The sequence below is a fragment of the Carcharhinus amblyrhynchos genome, chromosome 22, assembly GCF_965287045.1.
Source record: "Carcharhinus amblyrhynchos chromosome 22, sCarAmb.v2.hapA, whole genome shotgun sequence".
NCBI lineage: Eukaryota > Metazoa > Chordata > Chondrichthyes > Carcharhiniformes > Carcharhinidae > Carcharhinus > Carcharhinus amblyrhynchos.
The window spans coordinates 46,969,551-46,982,262 of NC_137345.1; the positions used below are offsets into that span (position 1 = coordinate 46,969,551).

General features: G+C 40.7%; 1 protein-coding gene across 1 annotated transcript in view; it reads left to right on the forward strand.

The window, feature by feature from the left end:
* Nucleotides 1–12,712, forward strand: part of LOC145357119 (peroxisome proliferator-activated receptor delta-like) — a 62,001-nt gene that overhangs the window by 21,198 nt on the left and 28,091 nt on the right. The window contains exon 3 of the mRNA XM_080210268.1: nucleotides 1,579–1,727. Coding sequence (XP_080066394.1) covers nucleotides 1,579–1,727 — 149 coding nt within the window. The remainder of the gene's footprint in view (nucleotides 1–1,578; nucleotides 1,728–12,712) is intronic.

The following is a 12,712-nucleotide window of genomic DNA, read 5'->3' on the forward strand; positions in this document are numbered from 1 at the left end:
GCTATTCGAATGATGTACTGTGAAAACTGTACTCTGGGAAGGAGATGTAATTGTTGCTGGGACAGAGTAGATAGCTACTCCACTAAATATAATTTTTATACTTTTTAATGGAAGGGAAAACAATGGCACTTCTGCTTGCTTTTAATCTTGAATCAAACCAAATAACTGCAAAGGCTGTGAAGCTATTATACAGTTAAGCTCCCGAAACAAGATGCATCAAGCTGGGATTATGTTAAATTTTTGACACTCAAATTAATGTTAAACACTAATAAAATGTTGTCATAATCCCAGGGGACCAGAGCTCTCCCTTTTGGTGGTGATGTAACCTGAGGGTCACCCCACCTCAGGTGAGGGACAAGGTTGAGAAAGCGGGACCTTCCTGGATAACCTTAGCCTCTGGATTTGAACCCATGCTGTTGGCATTGCTCCTCGTCAGAAAACAGCCATCCAGACATTTTGAATTTATGTGTAAATAGTCCCCTTCTACTTTGATTCAATCAATAAAAATTGCGTAGTATATAAGCTCTAGTCTTAAGTAAGATAAAACTACTGCTGGAAATTTGCATGAGAAGTAGTTATTAACTAAAATACAGATAAAGAAAAAGAGATACTTAAAGCTGAGCTTTCAAATCATTGTCTTTGAAATGTTGTTGCAAGCCCATTGCTATTTTCCAAAGTGAAGGTGTTAAAACTTGAGGTTTAGTTTAGCAGCTGCGATGGCTTCTGTAGTTGCGGAGTTTGCTTTTGCAAGTGGACTCTGAACAAGTCATGGGAGTAAGTGAAGGCTCCTGTTTTCACTTGTATGGTGCTGCAGCCTGTCGCCCTTGGTAGCCTTATTGAATCAGAAAGCTGCTTCTGGAAGCTTTCCTCATCCTCTTCCTGTTGAGAAGGAGTTTTTGTTTCAAAGTGTGTCTGTCATGTTGTTTAAGATGGTTTTCTGTTTCAGCAGCTTCTAGCCTTTTTATAGTATGAAACCCAAAGACAGCTGATCCTTGACTGAAAATTCATGCTTCCAGATTAGGTATTGGCCATTCAAGCAGCCTTCCTCTCACCTGGGGGTTCTTTTTTAGCTGTTCATTAAAGTCCTGATTATCTTCGTTCTGAAAGAAAATCGGCAAGTAGAAGGATCTCATTTACACTTATGGAACATTCATTGAATAATGTATTTTGTGAAACTTCTTGAGATAAGCCTTTTGACAAGCTTTTGGAACCGACACAAGAAGGTGCCAAGCCGTCTGTCCGTATGTCCCTTTGCTGAAGAGAGCTTTTAAATAAATGTGCTTTTCTAGCAGTTGTTCCTAAAAATTTATAATATCATAACCATACATTTGTGACTTCAATCTCTAATTTAGATCAGGGCATCTCCTACTCCTCTCAGCCTACACTTGCAGTGGTCTTTAGCTGAAAGCAGTTTGCTTCCCATTGTTACATATCATTAGAGAGTAAGATAATGAGAAAAGGGGAGAAAATGAAAATGTAAATAGGGCTTATGGATGTTGAACTGAATTATGTGAGATTTACTTGCGTATAACGTTCAAAAATGTTAAATTTTTTGTAACCAATTTATTTTTTTCTCAGATGTAATGGAAGCTGCAAGCCCATCAGTTTTGCAATCCAATCTTACGAATGAGGAGGCCACCACCTCTGGAGTGAATGTTGAATGTCGGATATGTGGAGACAAGGCTTCAGGCTTCCATTATGGTGTACATGCATGTGAGGGTTGTAAGGTACTGTTGCTATATTATGTACTCAAAATCTAACACGAGATTGTAGAAATGTTCCCTCATGTTTAATGACAGCACATATAAAGACTGAAACTTATTTGAATCCTCTTCTGCACTTTTGATGCTGCATCAATGTTCAAATTAGTTAAAATTCAAGATTCCTGTTTGTAATCTATGGTACTAGATGGCTTCAGGTAAAAATCAGTTAATTTAAAAGAATCGTTACATGGTGTGGATGCCACAGCATAAGCCAGAAACTGTCAAGAGGTACAACTTCAGATCAGACATGGCAACCTGCTGAATTTATGCATGTTACTTTGCTGCTCTCTGATATTTAATTATATGATATTTGCACTTTGAACACTTGAATCTACCTTTAATTCAAAAGTGCTTAATTCACATGATTGAAATTAAATTCTTAGCTGAATTTTTGAATTTGTTATCTACATCACTGAACTGTAATATTTTAAAGGATTTCACTTTAACACAAAAATTATCTGGAGGAAACACAATAGCTTGACCACAAGACGTGAAGATGTACAAAATTACTGAGTCAATGGCTCAAATTCACTTTTATTTGACTGCAACTCCTCGCTGCATATACTGTAAGTAGCAATAAATGATTTGGAGTCATATAAAAGAGGATAATTGAGACACAGATGAAATAAAGTTAATCTCCGATTGTCTATATTTTACAAAGCTCAGCTGCACTAGTGGTTAAGAGAGCTTCAATTGTCTTCACACTCTGGTGACAAAGAGGTAATAAAATCAGGGAAGACATGCATTGTTAATTCTTCAGTCCATACTGACAGGAAGTGCTCAGTAGATCAGGCCAGTATTGGATTAGTCTAGTCTAAAGAATAGCAGTCCCTTTTGGAGATGTTCACCCCAGCAAGGAGAGAATTATTCTTTGAACAAAAGAAGTCAATATAAAGAAAAGTAGTATTACAAGAATTGAGAGAGCTGTAAGAAGATAAATTATAAATAGCAGTAAGAGTGATCCAACAAACTTGTTTCCTAGCTTGGGAAGGTAGAAAACAATAATTTACACTAGACTAATTCCCCATGGTATATAAAAGCAAAATAGTACAAATGCTGGAAATCTGAAGTAAAATAGAAAATGCTGGAAATATTCAACAGGTCTGGCAGCACCTGTGGAGAGAGAAATGGAGTTAATGTTTCAGTTCGCTTAAAGCACTTGGAAAGATGCTTTATAAATGAAAAACTTTAGTCAGCCATGGCTGAATTGGTAGCACTCTCACCCCAGAGTCTCAAAGTGTTACATGTCATTATTCTAACACTTGAGCATTGGGCTGATATTCTAATGCAATATTGAGGGAGTTCTGCACTGAGAGGTGCAATATTTTGGGTTAGACATTAAATTTAGGCCATGTCTGTCCTCTCAGATGAACATTAAAGCTCACATGATACAATTTCAAAGAAGAGTAGGGGAGTTATATTAGTTCCTGGCCAAAATTTATTCCTCAACGTTACAAAAAAGATTATCCGGACGTTATCACAGTGCTGTTTGTTGGAATTTTCTGTGTGCAAATTCAGTTACAGCAGTGATTACAGCTGTTCATTGACTGAAAAGCACTTTGGGCCATCTAGTGCTCCTAAAAAGGTGTCACTAAACTGCAGGTCTCTTTTTTATTTTTCAAATATTATGTCCCAGTTCAAAAAAAAGGCAAGTTAAGTGTGGTAACCACTGGTCAATCAAACTATCTATCTACAATAAGAAGTCTTACAATACCAGATTAAAGTCCAACAGGTTTATTTGGTAACAAATGCCACTAGCTTTCAGAGCGTTTGCTGCTCCTTCGTCAGGTGAGTGGGAGATCTTTTCATCTTCTTAGAGATCGTCTCCACTTGGAGCCAGCAGTTTGTGGCGTCTGACGCTGATTGGGGACATGATGTGGATGTGCCAGCGTTGGACTGGGGTAAACACAGTAAAAAGTCTGACAACACCAGGTTTTAGTCCAACTGATTAGTCCAAACCTCTGTCCAAAGCCAGAACTCTCCATTCACCTGACGAAGAGGGAGTCCCCTCGAAAGCTTGTGAGTTTACTATCAAATAAATCGGTTGGACTAAAACCTGGTGTTGTCAGACTTTTTACGCTGATTGGGGAATCAGAAAGACAGGATACGGTCTCAGGATAAGGAGCCAATTCCACCCTATCAAGCCCTTTCAGAATCTTGTACATTTCAATGAGATTACGTCTCATTCTTTTGACTCAGCATAAAGGCTTAATTTTTTTTCAGTTTCTCAACATAGGACAGCTTCCTCATCCCAGAGACCTATTTAGTGAACCTTTATTGTACTGCCTTCATTGCAAGTGTATCCTTTCTTAAATATGGAGATCAAAAGTTTCACATAATACTCCAGATCTGGTCTCACTAAAACCCTGCACAATTATGAGGATGACTTTATCCCTGTACTACAATCCTCTTGCAATAAAGTTCAACATACTATTGCCTTCCTTGTTGTACCTGCATGTCAACTTTCTGCATTCCTTGTAGGGAGCACACCCAAGTCTCATTGAACATCAACACTTAGAAGTTTCCCACCTTTTAAGAAATACTCTGCTTTTCTATTCTTGTAACCAAAGTGAATAACTCCATGCTTCCCTACGTTATATTCCAACTGCCATTTTGTTGGCCCCTCACTTAATTTTTCTATATTTCTTTGCAGCCTTTCCGTGTTCTTCTGCAGGTTACCTTTCCCATCCAGCTTTTTATCACCAGCAAACTGAGACACATCACTCTGTCTCTCCATTTAAATCAGTAATATAGATTATTAAAAACGAAGGCCCCAGCACTGATCCTTGTGGCACTCAGTGCCTGCCAGTTTGAAACAGCCCATTCTCTCTTTCCTGTCTGTTAAACAATCCTTTATCCATGCTAATATATTACCCCCAACTTCATGACTCTATATCTTCCCTATTAACCCCTTGTGTGGCACCTCATCAAATATCTTTTGGAAATCCAGGTATAATGCATCTACTGGTTCCCCTCTAATCTACCCTGCTGGTTACACCCTTTAAAAAAAACTCTGGATTTCCATCCCACTATAGTTGGCAGAGCTCTCAACTACGCCTGTTCAACTTCCTGCACTTCTGCTCTAACCCCTTCACCTATTTTCCACCACAACCTCCCTTTTCAACTTACCAGTCTCCACGTTCAAAAGGACATCTTGTCCTCAATTTCTGCCACTTCCAGTGTGATATCACCACCAAAAATATCTTCACTTTCCCTTCCCTTTTAGCTATCCAAGGGATTTGTTTACTTTGCAATCCCACGTGTCTACTCCTCAAACACTCCCAACGCACCCACTCCTCCCAGTGGCACCTGCCTGTGCAAGTACAGGAGATGTAGCACCTGATCTTTTATCTCCACTCACTGCCAGAACTCCAGATACTCTTGGCTGAGCAACACGTTTCTTGTACTTTTTATTCACTGATGATGATGCAGACCCTCTGCACTGGAAAGACATGATGTAGATTGGATGAACACTTCGCGGAATGCCTCCTTTCAGTCCAATCTCGATCTTCCAGCCACTGGTCTTTTTAAATGTCTGTTCTATTTCCACTATTCCCTTCCTTTCCTCAGCCTCCTGTAGTGTTCCACTGAACCTCAAGCTTGAGGAACAGAACATTATCTTTCGGTTAGGCTCCGTACAGCCTTATGGACTCTATCTAGTTCAACAGTTTCAATTTTCTCTTAGCCATTGGTGAAAATACAGCATTTTTTGTTCATTACCATTTCCTTTTACAATGCATTATCACTGTTATTCCCCTGCATTCTACCATATTTACAGACTTTTCTGTTGTTAACTCTCAGCACTCTCTCTCCACCCCCCCGCCCCCCCACCCACCTCCTGACGTTCTTTACTTCTGTACTAAACTAAAATCTGTTAATATCTACATTTCAAGGAAAGGGAAATAGAGGGATACTGGAACTGAATGAGCACAAGGGCTCACTCAGGAGCACTGCCTAGTGAAGGAAAAGAGCCAATATGGACTAGCTAGGTTAAATAATCAGTTTCTTTGTAATTTCTTTGTAATTTTGTATTACCAATTTTCTTAATAATTTCTTCAGCAATTAGGATATGATAACACTGAAATCTTTTGCCCCCTGAGCATGTGCAGGGCTTCATTCTGCAAGAAAGTCTTGCAAGTCTAGACCTGTTCTAGTGCTCCTGTTTTCTTCTGTTACTACTGTTTTATTATCTTATTTGTGGATTCAAGTTACCACATCTTTGGCATCAAGGAAGAAACAAAAGAGATAAAAGAGAACTTTTTTTATTCAATGTGGCAACACGGGCTTGCATACAGTGAGTAGCTAGTTTCTTTGTGGATTTATTTGATGGAATTTTGAACTAACAGCCCCATGGCCATGTTCAGAGCGGTCGGAGAATTTAATGAGCGAAGTGAGGACTGGACCGAATATATGGAGAGGCTGCAGCACTCTTTAGCAAATGGAATAGTAGAAGCAATGAAGCAGCGCTCGATTCTCCTGAGTGTGTGTGCGGCAGGGAATTATAAATTGATGAGAAACCTAGCCTCATCGCAGAAGCTAGGGAGATTTAATTTGAAGACTTAGTCACTCTGGTACAGAATCACCACAATCTGAAGCCCTCAGTGACTGTTCAAAGATTCAAATCTCATAGCCATTTTCAAAAATTGGGTCAATCCGTAGCCAGCTATGGGCAGAATCACACCAGCTTTATGAACACTGATTTTGGAACAGTTTTAGGAGAGATATTCAGAGACAGGCTGGTCTGCGGCAGTAACGAGCATAGCATTCAGTGTCGGTTGTTGGGGGAAACCACACTTTTAAGATGGCTGTGAAATTTCTCAGGGCATGGAAATGGCTGCTAGCCGTGCCAGAGATATTCAGCAGGCTAATGCTGTATCCAGGCAGGAGCTCTGTACCAAATACAGAAAGAGCTTCCAGAAAAAAGGTTAAAATATTAGAGTGTTTTAGGTTTGGAGGCCCACACTGTGCTAACCATTGCAGGTTTATGGATGCCAATGCAGCAAAAAAGGACATTTAGCAAAGAAATGCAGGGGAAAGGCAAAAGCTGAACCAAAAAATTTAAAGAAACCACCTATGCACCACATGGAAAGCTTGGAGCTGGCAGAGGAGCATACTTATAACATGTTTCATGTTAATGAGGGGCAAGCAGAGCCCATTTTTGCTACAGTTGTACTCGGTGAGCAAATCAAGGTGGAGGTGAACACAAGGGCCTTCGCGTTTGTAATTAATAAGGAAACATGCAAGTCAACGTAGGATTCTAACCAAGTGCCAGCTTATTGTGTTCGAACTCCGACAGAGATTAGTGTTTGGACGGGCGTCGGAAAGATCATACCTTTGCCCTAATTTGCAAGAAGCCACACCACACCACCCATCTGGTCAAAGGGAAGGTGCTAAGTTTGCTAGAGTGTGACTGGCTTCCAAAATTCCATTGAACTAGAGCTAGATCACGCACGCAATGGTGACCAAGAATGTTGTTACGAAGTATCTTGATGTATTCGAGGGATGAATTGGGTACATTGCATGATACTACTGTAAGCTGCATGTAAATCCTCAGGCTGCTCCTCGCTTTTTCAAGCCCTGAAGTGCCTTGTGCCATGCGAGGGAAAGTGGAGGATGTTGTAATCATGTTTGTAGATGTACATTTGAAATGGTTGGAAGCACGTATCATGAGTAATGTTCTAGCTCCTGTGATAATGGAGAAGCTATGTTAAATTTTCACAACCCATGGGTTACTAGATACGCTCCTTTCAGATAACGGCACAATATTCGTAAGTGAGGTGTTTCAGGAATTCATGCAAAGGAATGATAAATTTGAAGGAGGGATTGAAGAGAATATAAGATACTATAAGAACAAATATCTCAAGATTTTTATTCCAGTATTTTATCATGCTACAATCCACTACAGGGCTCTCTCCTGCAGAATAGTCGTTAGGTAGAAGGCCAATGTCTCATCTGGATGTGTTTTGCCCAGATCTCAGAAAGAAAGTGAGCTGGAGACAAGGGAAGCAGAAGGAGGGACCTGCTTTCCATTCCAAAGAGAGGCAGTTCAAACCTGATGATCTGATCTACATGAGAAACTTTGACAGTCAGAGATGGTTACTGGGAATAATTTTAAACCAAAGTGGTTGGGTATCTTGGGTCACGAGACTGCAAAACGGAAGAGTTGTTCGCAGACATCAAGATTTTATTCGCTTGTGGTATAACCTGAGTCAGGAAAAGTTCAGAGTCAGCAACCATTGCAGATAACATAGCAGAAGTTAATGCTGTTGTGAACATTCACCAGAAGTGGTTCCTGTTTTGCCAGTTGATTTTGCGAGAGGAGGAGAGAGGAATGTTATGTAATATTCTCAATCTACCTCTTCTCTTCTGATTCCAGGCCCGCTGTTACACGATTCACCAAGGGTATTGAGTAGGTCAAAATGCAACTGCAAAGTTCCTACTGACTTTTGTACAGTAAAGACGTTACTTTAGTCATATATTTGGCCTGATGGGGGTTTGGAACTTAACGGGGACTAGTGTTAGTGTTCTTATAATCCTGTCTCCCTTCTGAGCATGTGCGAGCTTTGGGTAGGGCTTCTTTCTGCACGAGAGACCTGTTCTGCTGTTCCTATTTTCTTTTGTATACGACTGTCTTGTTGAATTTCTTTCTTTATTTATTTAAAGAAGATCCTTCTTTTAGCATTCAACTACCTTATTTGTGGACTCAGTTTACCACAAATTATAAAAAGCAGATTATTGAAATCAATTTTATGTTATTCATATTGCACTTGATGACAAAAAATCCATGTCAGGCTGCTGACTTCTATTTGATCTATTATTGCACTGATAGGAAAGAAATCTTCCTTTGAATTTACTTTCTAAAAATGTGCTTCCTACTGGTTTAGTTGGTAAGTGAGCTGTTTAAACTGAGCAGTACAAAATAGGAATGGTTTTATTTTGATTCAAGACTCTAGTCTGAATGAATTAACTAATCTTAGCCCGAATGGTGTTGGTGTTGCTGCAATTGATCGTTTCTGAGCTACCAAAATGAAAAATTAGCCAGGTTATCTATCACTCCTTGTTAAGAATGACTCCTGCTTGAAATCCTTGAATGGATGTCTAACTTGCTATCCACAATGAAATAGCCTCATGACTAGACGCTCACAAGTTGAATGGCCAGCTATGTTGTTATACTGCAGCCTGAGTCAGTGGGTTGAAGCTAATTGAAATTGGAGCCCAATGACCAAAACATCATGCACCTATTTGTTTCTTTATTCTCAATGTTCTGTTGTTTCTCCACTCCGCTGGGACACCAGCTGGTGATACAGCTAGAATTCTGTATTTGCTGCATGTACAGATTACCCCAGCTGTGATTAATTGAAATTCCAAATGCAGAAATTGGCTATTCCAGAAAGTTCTTTCTCTGGTTGATTTCCAATCCGTTAAAATTCAAATGTCCTTTCCGTGTTATTAACCTTGTACATTGTTCCAATGAAGATTAACTTGAGCTTCAACACATTATTTCATTTTTCTAGGTACACACAAATTTCTCAACAGTAACTGATTCGAACAGTTCTTCAATTATTTAAGATTTTAGCTTACCTGTTTTAATTTTACATCTGATACTCATGTTTTCCATTTCATTTCGGTGTACTTCTTTCGGCCTTAAGTTACCTGAGCTATTTACAACAAAAACAAGGTGGAAACTTGTAGCATATCAGTCGGAACAAAAATGCATTTGTTATGGTGCATGTTGATATTCAAATGGTTAAGTTAACATTTTATTGAGTATTGTGATCTCACTGGAAAGGAGCTCCACCCAAAATGGAACAAGAAATGAAAGAATTACATTAATTGAAACTTGTGCTTCAATAACTAGCATTCATGAGAAACATTCCAATTTTTAAAAAAAGGTTTACATATTAGTCACAAGTAAGGCTTACATTATTGCAGTGAAGTTAGTGAAATTCCCCTAGCCGCCACACACTGGTGTCTGTTCAGGTCAACGCACGTAACCAGCACGTCTTTCAGAACGTGGGAGGAAACCAGAGCACCTAGAGGAAACCCACGCAGACACGGGGAGAAAGTGCAAACTCCACACAGACAGTGAACCAAGCCAGGAATCGAACCCAGGTCCCTGCTAACCGCTGTGCCACGATGCTGCCTCCGAGGCATTTCCGCCTCAGCGAGCGCAGTTCCTTGCATGTAAATGATGAGAAGTTTTATTCAGACATAGTAATCTAAACTTCAGAACTTGCATTCATGTCTGTTTGCTAAACTTATGCTAAATATGTATGACGATGCAGACACAGGACCATACAAACAAAGATCAGGGTCATCACAATAAAAGTTGAGTTACTGTGAATAGTCTTGATTATTTTCAGAATGAGTTTTTTCAGTCCCGCTTTATGAAGTAACCTTTATTATTATATTCTACACAACCCCTCCATTCCAACACATGTCCTGTGATTCTTGCACTGGTGCAAATCCCTTCCTTGTCGTTATTGATGACAGAACCTTGAACAGTTTCATTTTCTACATTCTGAAATTCCTTCCCTTAACTTCTCTGTCCTTCCACTTCTTTTTCTCTCTCTCTCTCCCAATAAAATCTTCCTTAGAACCCATCTTTTCAGACAAACTCTGTTACTGAAGATAACAGAACCCCCCCCCCCCCCCCCCCCGGATCAGCATAATATCCATTTTGAACCTTGGGGGATGGTGATAGTGCAATATAAATGAAACTTCACACTACAGCAAAACAGTTTTCAGTGTAACTACTCAGTAAAATCAACAATATATATTTGAATAATGCAGTTTCATTAAAATAAATGTAGGTTTCCATGGCTTGTTACTGCTGTAAGAAGTCTCTCAACACCAGGTTAAAATCCAACAGGTTTATTTGGTAGCAAAAGCTGCTAGCTTTCGGAGCGCTGCTCCTTTGTCAGGTAAGTGGGAGTTCGGTTCACAAACAGGGCATATAAAGACACAAACTCAATTTTAGGGCATCCTGAAACCCATTGTACAAAGAACCCCCTGACACTATGGACTTACTTCAGAAACTCAGCACACGTGGAGCAGTTGAACCAGGAGCACTCCTTGTCCACATGAGCATCCCCCACAATGATGGCATTGCTGGAACAGCCTCAGTACTCAACACCGAAAACTGCCAGTCTCCAGATGCAATTTTACAACTCATCCGCTTCATCCTGGACCACAATGTCTTCACCTTCAACAACCAGTTCTTCATCCAGACACATGGAACAGCCATGGGAACCAAATTCGCACCTCAATATGCCAACATCTTCATGCATAGGTTCAAACAAGACCTCTTCACCGCACAGGACCTTTAACTGATACTAGATATATCAATGACATTTTCTTCCTTTGAACTCATGGTGAACAATCACTGAAACAACTATACGATGACATCAACAAATTCCACCCCACCATCACCATGGACTACTCTCAGAATCGGTTGCATTCTGCATCACATGTGCATCTCCATCAAGGATGGTCACCTCAGCACTTCGCTGTACCGCAAGCCCATGGATAACCTCACGATGCTCCACTTGTCCAGTTTCCACCCTAAACACTTTAAAGAAGCCATCCCCTACAGACAAGCCCTCCGTATATACAGGAGTTGCTTAGATGAGGAGGATCACAATAGACACCTCCAGACACTGAAAGATGCCGTCGTAAGAACAGGATATGGAGGTTAACTCATCGATTGACAGTTACGATGCGCCACAGCGAAAAACCGGACTAACCTCCTCAGAAGACAAACATGGGAGATGGCGGACAGAGTACCCTTCGTCATCCAGTACTTCCCCGGAGTGGAGAAGCTACAACATCTTCTCCAGAGTCTTCAACATGTCATTAATGGAGATGAACATCTCGCCAAGGCCATCCCCACACCCTCACTTCTTAACCTGCAGACAACTGCACAAGCTCAAACAGACCACTGTCCGCAGCAAACTACCCAGCCTTCAGGAGAACAGTGACCACGACACCTCATTACCCTGCCACAGCAAGCTCTGCAAGATGTGCCAGATCATCGACACGGATGCCATCATCTCAAATGAGAACACCATCCACCTGGTACACGGCACATACTCTTGCAACTTGGCCAACATTATCTACCTGATACGCTGCAGGAAAGGATGTCCTGAGGCATGGTACATTGGGGAGACCATGCAGACGCTACGACAATGGATGAATGAACACTGCTTGACAATCACCAGGCAAGAGTGTTCTCTTCCTGTTGGGGAACACTTCAGCGGTCATGGGCATTCGGCCTTTGATCTTCGGGTAAGTGTTCTCCAAGGCAGCCCACACGACAACGCAGAGTCGCTGAACAGAGACTGATAGCCAAGTTCCGCACACATGAGCCTCAACCAGGATCTTGGGTTCATGTCACGCTATCTGTAACCCCCATGACTTGCCTGGGCTTGGAAAATCTCACTAACTGTCCCAGTTGGAGACAATACACATCTCTTTAACCTGTGCTTAACCCTCTCTCCACTCACATTGTCTGTACCTTTTAAGACTTGATTACCTATAAAGACTCGCATTCCAACCATTATGTTATAAGTAGAGTTTGTGTCTTTATACGCCCTGTTTGTGAACAGAACTCCTACTTACCTGATGAAGGACTTTAACCTGGTGTTCTGAGACTTCTTACTGTGTTTACCCCAATCCAACGCTGAGATGTCCACGTCATTGCTGCACAGGTTAATAAACTCTTTAACCATTACCCTTGATATGGCCTGGAATCATCCACTCCCTCTTCCTAGCCGAAAAGGAATGTTACTTGTAGTTGACGTAAAATATTTTAAATGCTGGTCCAGCCAGCGATGCCAATATCCTATGAATGAATTTTAAAAATCCTTTGGCAGATAGAATAGGATGGAGGAGGATCCTATTTCTTACCCACCTTTGAAAAACAAAAGGCTTTGCGTATCAAGCTAGGA